Source organism: Camponotus floridanus, unplaced genomic scaffold (genome assembly GCF_003227725.1).
Source record: "Camponotus floridanus strain SB8 unplaced genomic scaffold, Cflo_v7.5 scaffold20, whole genome shotgun sequence".
Lineage (NCBI taxonomy): Eukaryota > Metazoa > Arthropoda > Insecta > Hymenoptera > Formicidae > Camponotus > Camponotus floridanus.
The window spans coordinates 2331469-2352186 of NW_020229326.1; the positions used below are offsets into that span (position 1 = coordinate 2331469).

Consider the following 20718-nt stretch of genomic DNA (forward strand, 5'->3'; position numbering starts at 1 on the left):
GTTAATTAAGAAGCCGCACCCAGGCCGTCTCGCCCACATAATTACACTAATACAATCGCGCAGCGTTTTTTGCGCTCTCACTTTCGGTCCATCTTTTCTCCCCGCATTCTCATCTTCGCCTCTCTTTGATCTTTTCATCTCGCTCTCATAGTAGCGCGCATACAGGGTATCTATTTCCTAGAAATTATGGAAAATCTAGAATTCTCAGGGAGAAATTTCGTATCTGGAAAAATCAAGGAATTCTTGCAGAATTTCATTGAGACTCGGGAAATTAAAAAAAAATTTTCTTTTTAATAATTTGCACTTAATTTTAAGCAATCGGCAATTCATCGATAAGTCAGTTTTGAATTATGTATTTAAAATTATAAATATATAAGTTTCTATATATTCAGTGTGTCGTAACAAAATATTAAATATGCCAATATTGTATTGTTTAGAAAATAAGAAAATAAAAATGAAGTGCGAGTGAAAAATATCTCACAATGCTACTCAATTTTTTAAATTTATATTTGAAAATTCAATATTTATTATTAGAACTTTAGTGGCTCTACGTTTTACTTTCATACAATATATATAAAGCAGAAAACGCGCATAATAAAAAGTCTCATTTTAGAAAATTGCATCAAAAAATTTGTTAAATACTAACCTGGAATTTTAAATAAAAATACTTGTAGGATGAGAAAATTTTCAGGGAATTTTTTTAACAAGATTTAAGTAGGCATCCCCTTTGATAGAAAAGTGTGGAGATGTTTAATCGCGTTATATTTATATTTTCCGATTCGCGTTGAATTTTACGATTATATCATTATAATTGCGTCAAAGATTAATGACTTTTGCAGTTACGAGACTGCATGATGAGATAGTTTGTCGCGGATGTTAGCGTGAAACACTGTCGCAAGAACGAACGATACCGCAACGGGACGTTTTTCCCCGCACGCGACGTGCGTTCTAACGAGTTACACGAAAAAAGGAGGATCCGGAGAGGAGGGGCTTGCGGTGATCTAATAATTTCTACTTAAGTGTCGCTATTCGGTTTAACCGCTATACAGTAATCTTCTCGCGGCTCGTAGCCGCGCGCGAGTAATAGTCACGTTCTCTCCTACCCCCGTGATTATGTCAGCCGCGGGTTCTTGTCGCTTCTCACCTTAAAGGCCATCCGTTCTCAAGACTTAATGGACGCGTTTTATCTTAACCGTTCCATCTCGAATCTCCTCGCCGAACAAACAAAGCTTGCGCGGTTTTCGCTGTCTCGGAGCGACGCGCAATCGATACGGCGGCTTTATCGTTGAATACGGTATTCTCTATTCAACGCAGAGATGAAAGAGCTGGAAACTAAAATGAGATATATAAATATTCATTTTTTATATATTTAATCTAAGTTACATGTATCGCTAATAGGCATTTTATTAAACGCATTCTAGGATCACATCATTCTTAAGCATCGTTAAATATATGTAAACAGAAAGGTAATAATCATGCGATAAAATAAGAGGACAAGGAAGAGAGAAAATTGAATCAAAATAGACATCTAGATTAATTAAGAATGAAATGAAACACGAGATGTAGATGGACTTTTGAATATTTTATTATATTCTAATTTAACACACACACACACAATTCAATCGACAGTAGGAATAAGCACGAGAAATCAAGAATTTTGATATTGTTTCGAAATTTATGATAGAATTTTTAGTTAAGATTTAGTCAAGATTTTTAGTTATCAAGATACTATCAAGACTAAAGATTATTGATTTCTAAAAAAAGCTCAAATATGTATAATATAAAAAACTTATTTAATATAATAAAAACATTTATATTAATAAAGTTGGAAATTATACAATAGACAAAATAAATATAATTTTACACAATTATTTAGGTGCATAAAATATTATGTACAACACATGTACGTGATTCTCGGATTGTGTGCGTGTCAGCTGCGTCTGCATTTTGGCATTATTGTCTTTGCAACTGCCTTTTCGTAAAGACAACGAGTATATCCTGTCTCGATTAGTTTCATCAAACTATCGATATTATCTTGTCTCGAATCCTAATGGATAGAGATTTAAGACTCAACGAAGAGAATTTCAATTATCGGTAGCAATTATCACAATAGCATGTTACGATAGAAAATGGCACATGTGTACAAATGAATCGATGATAAGACGGTAATCTTTGCTGCGAATAAAGATAAAAATCTGGCTCTTGAATAAGATAACGAGATAGTTTGTCAGAAATTCTCATCTCACATCGAAGGGATACAATTTGCAGTTAGGCTTCCACAGAGAGTTAACCGAGTTTTCGCGCGGCGTTTAACGCGGACGGGTCAGCGGGCGCTTTATTATCCTCCCTCTTTCTTTCGCGAAACTTGCGGCAACTGCATTACCGTACCACCCACAACGGCACGGTATCATGCACCGTGAACGAGTGCGTTGCGGGGATAGATAACTGCAGAGCCGCCAGAGAGCTTTCGGTGCAACGAGCCGGATCGGCGGCGCTCGGTGGCTCTCGGTCGCCCTCGGCCCCGGCGCCTCCTCAAACACCTTCGGGGTGTATACGTATAGGAGAGAACCAGAACCGTACGGCGTACGGTGGTTCGGTAGTCCGGTTCAGTCTGTCACTGAACGTCTTGGCGATCGTTCGCGTCGATGCGCTCCTCTCGGATTCGCCGTCGATTCGCGAGTTTGCCACGAGTCGGCCACGCGAACAGTGATCGTGCTTTAAACTCTCGGAACCGAGAGATCGATCGGGATTACAGGGGGATACCGCGCCTAAGATACTGATACTCGTAAGACGCTCCTCCGACAATCGAGCTTTTGACTTTTGTCATTCTCTGTCGACGCGAGACATCGATCGCGCGACTCGTCTTCTCGTTTGTAAAATCGAGAGAAGAAGGGCATCGCATAATTTTGCAGGCGGAATTTTTTTTTCTGGGCCACGAGAATCGTAGCATAGTTATCTTGCAGGATGACCTCGTAAGAACAATCGATGCGAAAGCAATTACGGTACTAACGCGAAACGCGCCAGCGTGTATCGAACGTCATCATCCTTCCTACGTACATATGTCGATGTATAGATATGTAGGTTCTCCTCTTTCGTAATCGACTTGCCGCAAACTTTTTCCGCCGCGCTACATTCTAGTCGTCGTGTAAAGCTACTCTGGCCTCTTTTAACGAAAGATTCCTAAATTGCGCGTTCGTATTATTCGCCGTATTAACTTTTTCAGAATCGATTTTACGCACCCTCCGCGCTATTCAACGAGAATGTCGGTTTAGAAGAGAAAAAAGAAAAAGATAAAAAATTGTTCACGGAGACTTTTACGACATCCATAATCCTGCAACGCAGTAATCGTAACCCTTACAATGTCCCACCCGCGTTCGGCGGAGTGAAATTTACGAGCGACCGTCCGGAGTTGAGTAGTCACGTGCGTAAGTTCGCCGGTTTAATTAGGATGATAGGAAATCACGATTAATGGTACTGCCGTACTAATGAAACGCGACCGTTATTCAACGCGAGCATTGATTTACAAAAGTTAAAGGGCGCGACAATTGTCGCTGCTGGCTCGTGCGCGAAAAAAATTTCATACAATTAAAATATAAAAATAAAACGCTATATAAATTTGATTGGATGCCGCTAGACACCATTATCAGGCCGTGTCCAAACCAGAGGGATGATTCGCGAGTCTGCTGCATACTTTAAGATTCGCGTAACAGAGATTATAACATATTTCTTGCGTGCGTGTAAAGTTTAGCGTGACGCTAGTAAAAGCGATATTATTCGAGAACGTTGAACGTTTTACGATGCGTGTACTCAAGCGAACGCGCGTTAATGACCGTTCCTTCATTTTTTTGTGGCGTAATTGAGATTGACCTCAGCGAGCAAAAGTCTCCGCCGCGATACAAGTCTATGTTCAAAGTAGATTCGTATCACGACTGATGCATCGCTCGCTCGCTTTTCTGCGGATTCTCTCTTTTGCTCGACTGGCATGCCGCCAAAAGAGCGAGGGCCGGTTTCGGAGGAGCGGGAAAACAATGCGATTCATTTAACTTCCATTAAATCCGTGCGCCACCCAGTATATATACGCCGGCGCCGTCCGTCTGTGCATCCGTCCGACTAGAATAGGCTCTCGACTACTAGGAGATACCGGGCTGCGTGCACGAAACTCTCCCGAAAGCTTCCTTCCCGTTCGCGTCATTATTCCGGAATCGATCGACACTCTCGAGATGTGCATTCGTCACTTGATACAACAGTTGCTCTCAGACATATTGTCACGTAACGACTGGGAAATTTACCAAAGTCGAATAACCAAAGTTTAACAATCAAGAGTTTCGTAAAGCAATAGACGACTCTTGTATTTTTAACTGTACGTGCTGGATTAAAGGATCATATAAAGCATCATTTTTGCGTTACTGCCGAATGACATATTTTTGTCAATTCTTTTTTAAATTATTTTTTTTCTACAAAAATATTCAATTTTTACAAAATTGTTCGATAATTTTTGAATAATTAGCCAACAAAAATAAGAGCTCCTTCATAAATCAAACTTGAAAGGAGCAAATAACGAAATTATGCAATTGAACAAGCAGTTTAATTATAAAGATGTGTAACGTATTTAAGAATGGAGACAAATGGTGAAAAATGACGAATATCCTCGATATTTTCACGCGTACTGGATATATATATATATATATATATATATATATATTATTTCCTATTATTAGATAATATATCAGAAATTAATTAAAATCTGCGGTAACGACTTCCTCACAAGAAGATAAAATTTCCGATATTGATTGCGGATAATATAAAATGCCATTCGCATACACGCGCATCGGGTGCATAGATGTACCAAGAGATAGGCGACTCGTTTTCTCTGTTTTTGTCGCACGTTGCCGAACAATGTGTACGGTGACACATTTACGCCCGCGACGAATGTCCTATCGCGACGATTCGCCTCTTACGCGATATAATAGCTCGAACCTGCGGTTGCGCGTCACCGATTGCGTATCACCGGATAATAAATTACTGCCGTGCATTTATTCGTGTTTCGAAAAATACCATCAATCGTTCTTCGAACGGAATATCCATCTCGTTGGCTTTAATCGGGAGAACGGAATTATCGTAATCGATTACGAGAAAGAGAGTATGCTTTATAGATATCTACGCGGAAAAAATATCGAATCGAATAAAGTAAAGCTTCAAAAATATTATGGACTGGATGTCTCGATCATTTTCCCGATTTACTCGAGACTTTTCGTTGCACCCCCTTTATTGCCGCCGAAAACGTGTGCGTGACGCGTTTCACGAATGTGCACCTTGACCCGAGGAGCACGTGGACGTGACCGCGTCCTCGCCACCGTTAAATTGGTCGCACGTGCCATTAATAATCGGCCATAAACACGGTTCGCGCGCACAAAATTTTCCCTATGACTTGAGCGGGATCTTTTTTTTTTCTCTTTTTTTTATTAAGAGAGTAAAACCGAACGTTGCCAGATGCGGCGAGAGATTTCAGAGATCGGTAACGAGTTTAACAAACTAGTTTCCTCGCGAGGCATCGCCCTTTCTCTCCGCGTCCTCCGTGAGAAAGAGAGATAGCTTTTTCATGCTTACACACATGGCTTCTCCTTTTTAGTCCTTTCAAAAAAGGAAAGTGCGCGGGAGAGATGGAAATTGGGAGAGCCAAAGAGACAGCCAGAGAGAGAGAGAGAGAGAGAGAGAGAGAGAGAGAGAGAGAGAGAGAGAGAGAGAGAGAGAGAGAGAGAGAGAGAGAGAGAGAGAGAAAGAGATGAGGGAAGCTTTTTCTTCTTCCTTAACATGTTGATAGACTTTTTGTAATTCGTGTTCCGCTCGCAAAAATGACTTTGAGCGTCGCGCAATTAAAGAAAAGACGCTTCTTGCCAAGATCTCGATCGAAAATGATGTGCGTACGCGAAACACTCAAATGTATTCAAATCGATTACACGTTCGCCTCCTGTGGAGACAAGAGCGACAGCTCGTTGTATCCACCTGTGCTAAAAGAAAAAAAAGTAATTTACATTGATATTTACATTGAAATCGCAAACAACACTTAAAACTCGTAGAGAATCATGCGAGTGAATCGAGCGCGTTGACTACGCGCATAGTTTATCCATATTTGCACAAACGCACGGTATTGTTTGTTTTCAAGAATCGATCGCGTTCTACAAAAAAAAAAATACATACATCATAACTTCCTTAATCATGCATTTTTCACGGCGGTAATTATATTAATAAAAGCCGCGTATGTATATTCGCCGACATTTAATTACTGACAATCGCGGCGCAGCCGATTCATCCGCATATATGTATTATATATTCGCCATTGTGCACGCGCCGTGGCGTGTCACGTACACATACTCCGTGTACTAATTACTCGTATAATATCCATTCGTCGCCGCCCCTTTGCGCAACCCTTGCCGTGACCTATGACCCGTACGCGTGAATCACGCAGCGATTACGCGCTTTTTCTGCCCCCTTTCCCTTCATTTTCACCGTTAGCGGGGCGATATTTTTATCCATGCCCTTATGCTTTTTCGCTTCATATTTCAAATGTGAATCACTGAAAATTATTTCAATAGTTTTGTTTAAAAATAAAATTCGAGGAGAAATAAATAATAAATTAAACATGTGAAAAGAGAGAAAAGCTAGTAGATATTAATGAAATAGTCATACATATATATTTTACTCTTTCCATTTCGCTTATCGATTAATTATTTTAATTGATTATTTGACCTATCTCCGGGAAAAATATGCATTTCTGACTCATAAACATTTTTAATTAAATATTTTGAACATGTCTTTAATTAATATACAAATTGAATTATAATTTTAAATATTATTTCGGTTATATCTGTTTCTACAAAATCTTAAATGAAAAGAATTGACGCGTCTCATCAAGTATTTTCCTCCGTGCTTTCATTAATACTAGTTTCTGTGTTTAATTTTTTATTCGTTTTGCCTCGAGTTTTAATATTGTTTTAAACTTGTGTGCGATAAACGTCGTTTACCCCTCTCCTCCCTCGCCATTTTGCATTTTAAATTTGATTATCTTTTTATACTAGGCAAGCTTGCAACTTGCGCACGGGCTAACGCATCTGTATAACAGCGAGGGTTTGTTAAACTCGTACTGTACGCGTACTCGCGACTGCGATACCGCTGATCGCCCGCAATTAGTGTCGTCGCCAGTCCGTTCTCCTAAATTCACGCGGTCTTCTCGGCGTGCCGCCCCGAGCAATTAACTCGTTTAATTAACGGAGTTGCACAGCTGATAAAAGCGGCAACTCCGCGACTCGTTATGCGCTCCACGAAATTCCGGAATTTCATCGTCACGACGATGATTTTTTCATTTCCGCGCGAGCCTCGTTGCGTTACGATAAGAACGTGTCTCGAAGCACGTATCACATCCGCATTCGTCCCATATCACTTTTTCTCTATTCTCTTTAGTTTTAGAATCTCGATATTCACTCGAACATTTTTTTTTCTTCTCCCTCTTTCTCTTTTTCTCTCTCTTCTGCATCATTGAATATATGCATATCTTCTTGCAATAATGCAATTATTTGAAAATTAGTGTGTTATTGTACGAAATTATTAATCATTATTTGCGCTATTTTTCCAGAAATTAAAAACTCATTTTCAAATAATGCTCGTACAATTGTTTGAAAATTTATTAATAAAATGTATAAGTTAAGCTGCGTGTTCTGTAGTATTAAATTATTGATTGGAAAGTTTGCTCGTTAATGTTGTACACATTGCTTGTCACAATGTGCCCGCAACGTGGGTTTGAATAGTTAAATAATAATTAAAGACTTCTAGACCAAGGAGATGTTGGCGATTACTTAAGGCCAATGCAAATCCGATAACGCACTTTGCGAATTCTCGTGGGTGTCGCGAGGACAAACAAGCACGCGTGGGCAGCCGATGATTTATTAAATTCTCGTTTTTCTCGATGTTTTTAGAAAGACTGTATATTCGACGTCTACATTGTTTCGAGTTACGTTTTTTAAATTTTCTGTTAGAATTCGAAATAATTGAGTACCGAACCGTGTCGTTTTACGAGAGAAGAAATATGTGGAAATCTTTTGAAATAGTTTTACCGTAACTCTAGGATAGGCGTTAACTTGGAATAGGAGATCGTTTACTTCATCCCTAGAAACTCGCTCAAGTTTAATGAGCTCCGGCGCGAAGAAAGGGTTAATCGAGCCCGCGACAGTCTCGACGGCGCGTTTCTTGCTGAGCGGGGATTAAGGGCGGGGTTTCCGTATCTACTTTAGCCATCGTTAGGTGAGCGCACTCGTTATTTCGCCAGTTTATCGAGCATCTCATCCGCGAGGAACGCAAGCTATCTCGAGCGCGGACTGAAAATTTACGCAACATATGCACGGATATATTCGCGTCCGAAGATTTACGTCCGCTTTTCCGCGGACCATCATTCGTCTCTGGGAAGGCAACGACGTGTAACGTTGAAATTAGGTTGCTGCGACCCGAATGAGAAGGGGTTGTTTTCCGAAGCTTCCCCACGACTCGCGAACTCTCTTGCCAAGGAAGGAATGTTTTCTCGTTGGCCCAGTATCGCTCGGGAGGAGACGTAACATAAACCGGTCACGTCGACGCCAAGTCTTGTACACGAAAGGGGGAAAGAGTTCGCATCGATCGCTGCTGCGGAAATATAGTTTCCGCGACGAGTAGATAAATCGCATTCAAACTTTAATGCGACACGAATCGCGACGTGTGTGTTTTAAAAAGCATTGAATATTTTACACATTTTTGGCGGATGACGTTTGATTGTTCTCTTTTCCGAGAAAGTTTCCTCCTCCAAAAGTAATTATTCGATCCCTTCCTCTCTCTCTCTCTCTCTCTTTCTCTTTGAAATATTATTTCACGGTTTCGCGGAAACACTAATGAATAATTAACGAATCGCCCTCGTGTCGCGGCGAGCTCGTTAAACGTTAAAAAAAAATGTCGACCAAGGGATTGCGGCTGAATGGAAGAATCTGTCGAACCTTTTTCGTAAATTCGCTAATTGCTGCAATCTTCGTTAAAATCTCTGAATTAGACGAGCGTATATCATTAATCTAGCTATATACGTGTATACAGACGCTTTTTTAATTTGCTCAAAATTGTGATTGTGTGTATTTTTCCAACGCAAATTTAATCGACGATTTATTTATCGCGTATTACAATCATGTGACTTTGATCAAATATACTATTTCGGAAACGAGTATCGATTTGGACGTCGGCTAACATTGTTAGACCATGCGCAAAGCCGTACCGTGGACTAGCAAACGAGGAATGCTCGAAAAATATACGTAGTACCGAGAGTCGAAAATAGAAGTCGATCAATACCATGTGCGAAATGTTGTAGCATCGATGTAGCCCGCGCTGTAACGCGTAGCGTATCTATTTTATCGAATTCTATCCGCGACTCGCGGTAGTTCACTCCCAGAGCTGGTAAACGAGACCCATTCTGTAGTTTTATTTACGGAAAGAATCTCTTCGTCTCTCTTGCTCTCTCTCTTTCTATCTCTCTTTATTCGAAAATATATTTTATTCATGCACATACATTCGCGAATGTAGAACGAACATATGGTACAGGTAGCGCGCGTTACACATACTTGGATCAAACGTCCGCATCGGATACACTCGTTTGCTGCATTAACTCGCGAAACGGTGCGCATCCAGCGGCGCGTACCTCCGTTATATTCGTCGACGGTACTAGCCTCGGATAAACAAAGCGTTCGTTAGGCATTCATCAACATATTTCCTCCTCGCGTCTTCCGGCCAGCGAATCCCGCTATAAAACTCGATCGAGCGAGTTCGGGAAGCCATCCTCGCGCGCCGGGATTACCGCAACATCCGCCGCGCGGTCTCTTGTCAGATGGGCGTGCTGTAAGCGGAGAGGAATAAATCGATCGAAAATAAATTAAACGAAAATCTCGACGAAGAGTGGAAGAGGAGGAAGAAGAAGAGGGGCTCCTCATCGACCGCGGGCGCGATCGGCGATCCGTGACGGTCCCGATCGCCATCGATCGAGATTACATCGCGCGGAACGGCGGAGGATGCCGCCTTCCTGAGGTGCCGGGTCGCCAGCAGCTCCCAGCTCTCGGAATTCAACGTGGCGGGCTTCGCGGTAGCCGTAAACAATGGCTCGGCGGAGCCGCGCTACTACGTGGATCACCTGCACCGGCAGCACGCGCAGCTGCAACAGCTCCAGCAGCATCAACAATCGCCGCGCTACCCGGTGCAGATGTTTTCCGGCCACGTGTCAGCCTTGGCCGCCAAGGAGGCCGTGCTGGAGCCGCCGCCGCGTCGCGGCGACCTCGTCTACGTTCACTGCGCGACCGCGGAGGACGAGGAGGCGGTCGAGGACGAGGAGGAAGAGCCCCGGGGACTCATCAGGTCTAGGTCGTGGCTCTGTTGCCCCGGTGATCGCCGAGCCGATAAGACTGTGCCTATACAGGTCGAGGCCGATAACAAGGATAAGCAAAATGCAGTAAGTTTTCCCAACCGAATCTCGAAACGAGGGAGAGGATAAAGGAAAATAAAAATAAAAGTAAGCTCGCGCGAATCCGTGTCATATCCGTAACATATTTGATAAAAGTATGCGATTTATACTTACACAATTCTTTTAACGTTTCATTTCATCGCTCGAGATGATACGATCGCTTCGATAATGCGTCCAACGACGAGGATCTTATTAAAAATTGTCGTTTCATCGTCGAGCTATCGCATCGCTCGCATCGTTGCATTTATCGCAAAGATTCGCGCTGGATTCGGCGACTGATTTATCGCTTACCATTCGGAGCCGACTTCTTTCCACGCTCGCATTCGTGCGACGTCTCATGCCTGGCATGCGCCGCATCGCAGGAAAACCTGTCAACGACTCGATAAGGCAGGCAGACTTTTCAGGCTTCCGCGACTCTACAATCGCGCTCGCGCGCGACGATAAATCACCGTCCCGCGGCCGTCAGTCATACACGAGCGAAAACACAAAAGAACTTTTACTCGATAAATTGCACGTCAGTTATAATGAGAGGAGCCGACGCGGCAAAATCCGACAGTGGCTTTGCGTATTCGCGAATAATGAATTTCGCGAAGCCCTTTGTCGCGATTGTCCGCAATCGATACTCGACAAAAATTCTACGTCAATTTTGCCATGATTGGAAAAAATTTTAATTATCGTTGCAAATGTTACGCAATTATCGTACAAGTAATGCAATTTAAGTTTGGAAAGTCTCTCCAAATGAAGAAAAATATCTTTGTACCTGTATATATTTATGACGAAACAAACTTTAATCATTCTTCATCCAATACAATTTCACCGAGAGAGCAGATTAAGCGTTTGTTTCACGCTTTTGCGTGGTTCTAATATTTATGACGGTATCCCGGCTGCGTTACATTGCAACTTTCATTATTAGTGTCTCTACGGATCCGCGTTTCACCCGCACCCTCGATTTTTCGACAAATTTTTTCTCGATCTAATCTCGCGACTAAGAAAACTTTCGTCGCTTCTTTCTCCCCACCGAAGGCGTAACTTTGGCGAAAATTACTTTGACGCAATATCCGATAAAAGGAAGTTCGAACGGAGCTGAAACGCCAGTTAAAACGCAGTCTGATATATGCCAAGATACTATCTGGACTACTTTTAGAGATATATGAACCACGTTGAACGTGTAATTTGAAAAGTTGAAATGTAAAAAGCACTTTTATGACGTAGATAAGATACTTTTGCGTTTCCGGAATGTTACATATAAAATATATTTATTTTCATGCAGATGTAAAATTATCGTCGAGATAACTTTCACAGAAATGTCGTTCTTGATCTCGAGATTAGATGCGATTTAAATACGTACGGTGCGCACAAGAATATTATAGGACACGATTCTATTTTATCGTTGGCATTTTTTATTTCACGAAAAAATTGCCCGGATGGGACAGAACGAATTCTTCGTCCAAAATAATCGTGGATGAATCTTGATATCGAAAAGATGGAACGCGTTAGAATCAAGATGGAAGGAATTTTGCGTGAAACTGCCGTGGAATTTCATGCCACGATCGCGGAAACGATCGACAACGGCCTGAATCGAGGAACGAGGATCAGACCAAATTATACGATGAGAATTTTCCTTTTCCCTCCGCACTCTAATGGATCTTCGCTCATGCGTTGCTGGCAAATACGCGCGAATCATGAAATCCAACAGACTAATCGTCTAACAGTACGTTTGATAGGATGTGCACACAATTTTAGAAATTCTTGTCAAATATCGCGTCCAGCCGAATTGTTTAAAATACTGATTGACGAATATTAACACAGCTATTTATTGGAAATGTAGATCAATTTAGAGAATCAAAGCACTCAAAGAAAAAATCCTTGAAAATCTAAAAGAAAAATTGAAAGTCGAAAAAATGGTCCAGAGTGGCCTAAAATTTTAAAAGAAAAGTTTGAAAGATTTTATAATGCAAATAAATATCTTATCATTCATGTTAATGACTAGCATTTTTATAATACTTGAAATCGTTTCTTACATTTATAATATTGATATAATATTAATTTGCATGGTTTGTACATTACGTTATACATCATTACGTCCAATTTAATTGGACAGTGCGCGTCTTTCCAGTTGAGAAATATTAACGGGAAAGATATTTTATTTGCTGGAAGCACGTTGTACGATTGCACTTTTTTTTCTGAATAAAAAATGAAATGACTCGTACGTATCAATGAGAAAGACATCGCTCGTAGAGCTTGTTGGACCGTGAAATATTCAGTGTCTTCAATTTTTCTGTCTCGCTCTTTTTTCACGTGTCATATCTAATATCTCGCGCGATATAAGACGCCGTCATTTGTATGCCACTGGCTTCGAGATGTAGGTTAATGGTATATGGTCCAGAGATTCTTGTTACCACCTTTGCGCCAACGACTGGCTTTTGCGCGCAGTTGTTTCTTCTTTTTTTTTCTTTTTTTTACGTCAACATGGAAAGTTACTTTACAAGGAACATTGTACTACAATCGAAACGCGATTTTTGAATGTTTTAAACAGGACGTGTATTCCTTGGGAAAATATGGAAATCCTGGATTTCTTTTGTACTTGGAAAAATCAGGACATTCTCTCTCTCTCTCTCTCTCTCTCATGAAATTTTATAAAATCTCAATTCTCTTTCACAAGTTTATTGGCAAGCCAATGATAATCGGCAAGCCAAGTGAATTATATGCGTGCTAAAAATATATTATAAATGTATATCTTTGTCCTGATTATATATGTATATCTTGACAAAATGTTAAATATGCAATACATTTTCTTTCTTATATTTTTTAATGATTAAATAATAAAAATGTGCACGTGAAAAATATTTATCTCACAAAAGTTATACAGTTATTTTCGGTACGTTTGCAAAACTAGCATTTGAAATTTAAATGACTGTATTTTTTTCTTTTTACGAGTGAAAATTGTTAAAAAAATTTATACGATAAAAAATATTATTTTAAGAAGATGTAAAAAAAAACTTTAAAATATTCTCTTAATTTGAAACATTGAACGGAAATATTTGCAACATCAGGGACATTCTCAAGGAATTTTTTTAAAGGGTTTGAGTAGATGAAATTGTTGAAAAGAAACTTCTATCTTGCGCCATTTTATAAAGAAACTTTGCATTTAGCAATCGACGTCGCAAATATTTATATGTTAAATATTATTTTTCGTCTTATTAATGAAATAATTGAATTTGATTTATTACTATTGCGTCCACGAAACGCTAATCGTGTTTTCTAATTGCGTCTGTTATTATTGTCGCAAGGATTTTTAAGTTAGCGCAAGAAATGGAATAACGCGCGAAATATGGAAATTACTGTATGTAAACTAATTGCGAATTTGTGCCCGAGTGAGCGATTCGACGTGTCCGAAGGCGAGTTCGGTAATCGAATCTCTTCGTTCGTGACCTTACTCGCCGATGAAACTGCGAACCGCCGAGCCAGTCGTATGTGCGCGCGGCCTTGTAATTGAATCCTTGATTGCTTTTTGTTTGAATTACACTCCGGCCATCGTGTCCCCCATGTTTGCACTTGGACCGACACACACGCACACACTGACCTTAACCGAGGACGAGAGGGGATCCTTTGTGAATGAAACGTCGAAAATTGCCGGTCTTCACCGGAACGTGCGTTTTTACGTCAAAACGTTCTCCGTCTCATATCGCGTCGCGATTTCGCAATTTCCGCAATTTCCGTTATTCCTTGCCGTTAATCGCTATCTTACATATAATTAGCATAAATCTTTTAGCTAATTAGCGCAATTTTTTTCTCTATTGAAATAACATTTTATTGCATACGTAAAAGGGAAGGGAACAGAATACATAAAGATATAAATGAACGACAAATCTGTCCTCGATTCCGCACGCTTTTAGGGTTTCTATCCGCATGTTGGCACCGGATCCTTACCGCAGGTACCGACGTTGCAATGGGGTGGTGCCATTTTGCAGGGTCTGCCATCGGGACAAGGCGGTGCGTCCTCGCAATTTTTCCCCGGTAAATGAATGTAGCCATCATCGTCTGCCGCAATTGCCGTCGAAAGTACGACAACAATGATCATCAGAGCAGACATTAACTTCATCGTGATTGATTAATTTCACCTTTGCAGATATAATGTATATATTATTACATAGAAAATAGTAATGATATATGTGGAGATCTGTTGTGCCTTTCGCGAATTTGTGTGGATGCATTTCTCATACATTCTCATACATTTTCGAATATTTGTGGATATTGACATATATATGACATATATGCAAAAGTATCCTTGTGAAAATAAAGCAAGAATGACGTATATATTGATTATTTGAATAAGAAATTTATTTTAGGGCAATATTTTTGCGAGAATATTTTAAATACAAACGAAAACAAAATAAAATATACATATGTGTATACAGCATGTATAATATAATAAATTAAAAAATTTTAATAAATATACGGAAGAAAACCTAAATTATATAGAAAAATCTTAAAATGATACATAAAATTTGTATGACAAATTATAAATATAAACAAGAAATTTACCTGAACTTTTTGTGCGCAAAATCGAGGATTATAGATGATCACTGTCAAGATCAATGCCGCGCCGACGATATTTCGGAAACGAATGGTCGTATCGTTGCGTGTCCGGCTGTTCTTATGCACCGCGACCTCCTCTTCGTTTCCTTTCCACGAATCGCTTTGTAATCATGCAGTCGATAATTGTTGATGTCTCGTAATGTCCGACACGGGTGGCTGCGCGTGAGAAGGACAGATTCTTTCTCTGCGGATTTCCCGCGTATACGCGGATAAAAAAGGAAATCGCGATCATTTGCGAGAAGAGGAAGTCAAGAAACATTTTCTGATTTGCATCTATGATAAACACGTTTTTTACAAACTATACAAGCTATTTATATTTTTATCTATAAATGGTTGGTGCAGTTTTAACAGCAATGAAATTAGTAATTTTAAATCTTTCAATAATATTTAAAATTTTTTAATTAATAAATTAACACCAATTTTTATAATTTATTATTTAATTTTTAGAATTTGTAAAGTAGTTTTGAATTTAACTGTGTAAATTTTAATTGTTCAATTTCGTGGGAATGAATTATATTATTTATTTAATTTAAGTACATTTTTTTTCGATAAATGATTTATTTTGTGATAAAATTTATGTTTGTTATATTTATATGTTAATAATATATATATATATATATATATATATATATATATATATATAATATTAATATTTGTGCTGTATTTTAAGAAATTAATTTTTTTATTTAAATTTATATTTAAGAATAGGATTTTTAAATAGAAATAGATGTTAATTCATATTTGCTTTCATTTTTTTTTAATGACCGAGAAATCTAATCGCGATACTAATTAATCATTCAGCACGTTACATCACTATATGTAAATTAGTAAACCAATTAAGCGCTGATTCACGCGACGCGCAAAAATATTCTACACATTATTTTACGCATCAAGATTATTTTTAATTTACATTGCGAGGACGTTATGATACTATACTACTTATAGTATAATGAAAATTACAGTCTACTTAATTATATTAATCCACGTAAATGTAAGTTTGAAATATTTATCTATTAATTATCATCAATTATTAATAAAATTGTATCGAGACATACAGTTAGAGTTTGTTACAAACAAGATCTTAGCTTTCAATAAAATAAAATTTTATCTATGCTATTACAGGGTATCTGTTCCCTGAAAAAAACATGGAAAATCTGGAATTTTCAGGAATTTCTTTTTTATCTGGAAAATGGGAATTTTCATGGAATTTTGTTGGGAATCTTTTTTTTAAATTCTCTCTTGATAATTTTCCTCTTATATTAATAATATTGTAAGCAATTTCAGCAATTCGTCGATAAGTCAAGTACGAATTGTGTACAAGTATATTATAAACGCCTGTCTCTTATAAATATTCAATGTCTCGATAAAATATTAAATATGCAGTACACCAGACTTATCAACGATTAATACAGACAACGCACATTTTACGTTGTAATAGTAATGAAAGAATTTGTTGTAATTAAACATTGAAAATTGGAAGAATCAAATGGACAGAGGAATTTAATTTCGCAGCTGCACGCGGCCGCGCTCTCCTCTCTGCGGTCCGAGGTGGCCGAGCTGAACTCGCGGCTGGTGGCGGCTACTCGCGCGCGGGAGGCAGCCGAGGCCGCGCTGATGCGGGCGGAGGTGCAGGCGGCCCGCGCCGATCAGCGGGCGGAGCAGCAAGCGGCGCGACACGAGGAGCGGCTCACCGAGTTGCATTCCGTCATCGCCGAACTCGGCAGACAGCTGGAGCGGCATCGCGCCACCGTAATTGCCGAGGAGGACGAATCCGGTAAGATGTTGGCAACGACGGACGACGCTTGTCGCTCGTCGCTCGTCCGCGTACCGATTTCCTTCTCCGGAGAGGGGGATAAAGAGAGCCTTGACGAGTGTCACGACCAATACTCCGGGGAACGCGGGGCAATTCTCGGAGAGGCAATCAACGAGCTCTTCTCGGTCTCCGACAATAACGATAGTAATAGCTCTCTCGGTGTCGCGCGCGATTCCCAGTCCTTCCTCTCGAGTTACCGAGAAGAAGAGCCGAGTCTCTTTCTCTCCTTCTCTCGTGGAGAGACTCGCATACCTCGCGTCGCGAGAAACGACCGTTCTTCTTCCCGGCGCGATTGCTCTTTCGATAAATAACTCACGAGCTGACAGAGTAGATGCGATCTCTCCGAATCGCGATTGCGGGGAAGCTTTGCGCGAAATTCCGAATGTACCGATCGTTTGAAGCCGCGATCTGAGAATCGTTCTTTAATGCGCAGAGGTCGAGACGAGCAGGGATGCCGAAGGTTCCATCACTAATCCGGTAGAGGAAAGCGAGGGCGGAGGAGACATCCAAGGAGACGGTGATCGTACCTTGGGGGATGCTGATTCCAGTTGCTGCGAGGATGAGAATCGGCCGACCGAGGTGAAGAGAAGTTTTTAAAACAAAAATGAATTGTTGTACGGTCCCGTGTTGCTAGATATCTAATATACGTATATCCCATGTATACAATGATATTTTATATCTTAATACCAATTAATAAAAACTAATTATATAATTATACAATTTTACTTTTAGAATGGCAGGGAACAACTTGACAGTCCAGCCGCGTTGCCCACTCCGGAACCGACACAGCAGGCAATGTCGTGTCAGAGCGTTGCCGTCGCGACGTTGCAAGAGGAGATCACGGCATTACGAGCGGAGATTACGAGCTTGCAGACGCAATTGGCTCATTTTAAGAATCAGACCGGTAATCAGAAGCAGACGACGGGCAGTGATTCGCCGCGTCGAGAACTCAGAGTAAGTTTGGGGCAATCTTTTACATCAGACTATAGACACATATATGAAAAAAAAATATTTATTTCGTACATATTTTGATAAAGTAGATAGAGATATTTAAGATTTTGATGAAAGAAATTAGATAATAGAAGCAATCATATAATATTTTTTTGTTTTTCACTTATTTATACATTGTTTCTTTTATCCGTAGACAAGGGGTAACACCAGCTCGCCGGAACCTTTGACGGCGCCATGCTCGCCGCTTTTACCACCGTTACAAACACCTCCGACGAAGAGCGTAACGAGGGAGGAACCGCCGGTTCTTAAAATGGCAGAGAGAGTAAGATTGAGAAGAACGGACGAGAGGCACATTACCGGTCCGGACATCACTAATTTCGGAGTAGGCCAGATTTTTAACTTATAAAGAATATCGTCTATTGATTTTCGTCTCCTGATTTTTCCTTTCTCTTAACTTTACGCGATGCGCAATGCTTATGCGCCGACATATTTCAGGTATGTTCCACCATGGTCGCCGAACATCTCGTATCGGATCTTCTGGAGCAATCAAACCTGCAGGAACTAAACGGCTCTGAGAAGCAGTTTGAAGTCGAGACGGAGCGATTGAACAGCAGACTCGAGCACGCGCGGGCAAACAATGCGGTTCTCGCTCTCACGTTGCACGAGAGCAAAGCGCAATGCGATAGGTACATCTTCAAAATGACAGCAACACGTATGATCTTTATCACATGGTGATCTTTTCCCGTTGCGTTGCAGGTTGAGTTTATTGGTCGGCAAGTATGAATCGAACGCGACGGCATTGCGACTCGCGCTTTCGTATAGTGATCGTGCTATCGAAGCCTATGACGTTCTCGTTGCTCTGTTGGAGAGCGAAATTGGACTTTCCACCGAGAGGAGCAACGTGACGATCGATAATAGAAGGGCGGCCGAAAATGTTGCGTATCATGTCTTAAATCGACTCGAAAACGACTGTACTAATACGTTGGGTGCTCCGTGGGAAGACAGCATGGTCTTATCGGACGAGTGCGTATTACTTTACAACGCGCACAATATATACGTATGTATCTGTGTGATGTATAATTTTTTTTCTCGATAGATCGGAAGTAACGTGGAACGTAGAGGACGAGCAACGACTCAGGAGACATATTAGCAGGTTGAAGGGAGAACGTACGATGGTGAGATCGACGGCGGTCGAGTTGGAGAGCGTGCACGCGGAACCTCTGAACTCAAAGAATACCATCTCTTTAGCGGAAGCTAGGAAACTCGATTTGGAAACTGCCGTACTTATGCAAGTCAGTATTTGAGTGAAGAAAAGTGGAATAAAGTTTATAAGATTTTAAAATATATATAAAATATATTTATAAAATTTGATTTTTAGACTTAAGTCATCGAAACTTTTGAGAATATTTTATTTTTACAAAGATCTTTAATAATTACTTAGGAATTGATGGCCATGCGAGAAGATAAGGCTGAGTTACGCGCTAGGGTATTCCTTCTGGAAAAGGAACGCGCCACCATAGAATTGAAGTTAAACGCACGGGACACGCAGATTGCGGCTCAACACGCTACCATACAGCATCTCCAGGGTCAATTGAGTGACGCGGAAGCCATGCTCGCGATGGCGACAAACAAGGTATCGTGTCTCTCGTGTATTTTTAAAATTCTTTATCTTCTTGCGCTGATTAAATAAAAATGCATGTAGGATCGCGGTTTAAGCGACAATGAGAGCGAAGGGATGGAGTCTGAACTAATCGAAGCGCTAGGCAGAGAGGCAAGACTGAAGGAACGTCTGCAGGAATTGATTTCGACCTTGGACGAAGTCAATAAAAATTCTGAGCTCAGGCATCAACAATCCGCTGAACTTATCAACGATTTGAAAAGAGCAAACGGGTAAGTCATTGTACAATATTCATTCATAAAGTATTTTCTATGCATTTGTATTAAAGAAAATAAGAATTTTCTGTTCCCTTTTTAGCGCATTAGTTCAAACTCTGGAAAAGTCCAAGAAAAAATATCAATCTAGATTGAAGAGGGTGGAGCAACAGATGCTGCAAATGGTAGATAGGCATACTGCGCAGGTATGATTAAATATAGGTGAAGTATCTGCTTTATTAATCACTCGATATTCACAAGAAAAGTGATTAATTATATGCTAATATATTATTCTATAAAGTTATTTCTTCTGTAGCTCCTTCCGTCTCTCTTTTAATCTCTGTTCGACGAGATCCTCCAGATCGTCGAGCGGTCTGTAGATTTGATGAACCCATTGTGCGCCGGATAGCATTGTAATCATTGCCACTGAACAAAACGTAATGTAGCGTGGCCAAGATAGTCCAGCTGGCATTATACGTCAATATGTCAATATCTTGGTAGAAAGTGTAAATTCAAGCCTCCTGCCGTAGTCTCTCCTCTACTAGCTCCTCTACTTTTCGACGTTTATACGTCTTGTAGAAGTTAACCTCTCCCACATGCCAATTGATCATAAAGAATTCTATGGCCGCCCCACAGAAGAACAATATCGGCAGAAATCGGTATTCACGGAATATTCGTTTTCCTGGCCACTTATCAATTAGTCTCCTCAATCTTGCATTATAAGATTGCATTAAAAATGTTCAAACACTTCGTCAAATTACGCAACTACTCCGCTATCCGTTAGTCGGCTGCCGCCATATTGGATTATTTCTGCGCATGCGTGTGCATACAAATATACACTACCTTTAGAAACATTCATGCGTATATGTTAAGAATTATATATAAAAATAGAATTTATTTACATAAAAATACACATTTCTTTTATACACATATATGTGTACTGAACGTTAATTTAATTTTCTATCAT

At 40.2% G+C, this 20718-nt stretch overlaps 3 protein-coding genes across 8 annotated transcripts in view; 1 reads left to right on the forward strand and 2 right to left on the reverse strand.

The window, feature by feature from the left end:
- Positions 1-20718, forward strand: part of LOC105249961 (colorectal mutant cancer protein) — a 38068-nt gene that overhangs the window by 16778 nt on the left and 572 nt on the right. For 2 of the 6 annotated variants that reach the window (XM_011255782.2, XM_025408250.1), the window contains 10 exons: positions 16628-16889; positions 17362-17507; positions 17661-17882; positions 18073-18261; positions 18375-18565; positions 18636-18902; positions 18976-19171; positions 19321-19512; positions 19582-19769; positions 19855-19957. In XM_011255782.2, coding sequence (XP_011254084.1) covers positions 16628-16889; positions 17362-17507; positions 17661-17882; positions 18073-18261; positions 18375-18565; positions 18636-18902; positions 18976-19171; positions 19321-19512; positions 19582-19769; positions 19855-19957 — 1956 coding nt within the window. Of the gene's footprint in view, positions 1-2611; positions 2786-8899; positions 10505-16627; positions 16890-17361; positions 17508-17660; positions 17883-18072; positions 18262-18374; positions 18566-18635; positions 18903-18975; positions 19172-19320; positions 19513-19581; positions 19770-19854; positions 19974-20718 lie in introns of those variants that run through there. The other 4 variants (XM_011255785.2, XM_011255784.2, XM_011255783.3 and 1 more) reach the window with 4 other exon arrangements.
- Positions 19979-20282, reverse strand: LOC109609908. Its single transcript, XM_020027133.2, has one exon. The coding sequence runs from the start codon at positions 20221-20223 to the stop codon at positions 20053-20055; it is 171 nt and encodes a 56-aa protein (XP_019882692.1). The 5' UTR covers positions 20224-20282; the 3' UTR covers positions 19979-20052.
- LOC109609907 (small integral membrane protein 4) lies at positions 20222-20533 on the reverse strand. The gene has a single exon (XM_020027132.2). It carries the CDS (start codon positions 20480-20482, stop codon positions 20264-20266), a length of 219 nt encoding a protein of 72 aa, XP_019882691.1. The 5' UTR covers positions 20483-20533; the 3' UTR covers positions 20222-20263.

What these genes read in the sequence shown, in the direction of transcription:
- LOC109609908 (XM_020027133.2), bottom strand. Translation starts at nt 20,223, where the DNA reads ATGCCAGCTGGACTATCTTGGCCACGCTACATTACGTTTTGTTCAGTG.
- LOC109609907 (XM_020027132.2), bottom strand. Translation starts at nt 20,482, where the DNA reads ATGCAATCTTATAATGCAAGATTGAGGAGACTAATTGATAAGTGGCCA.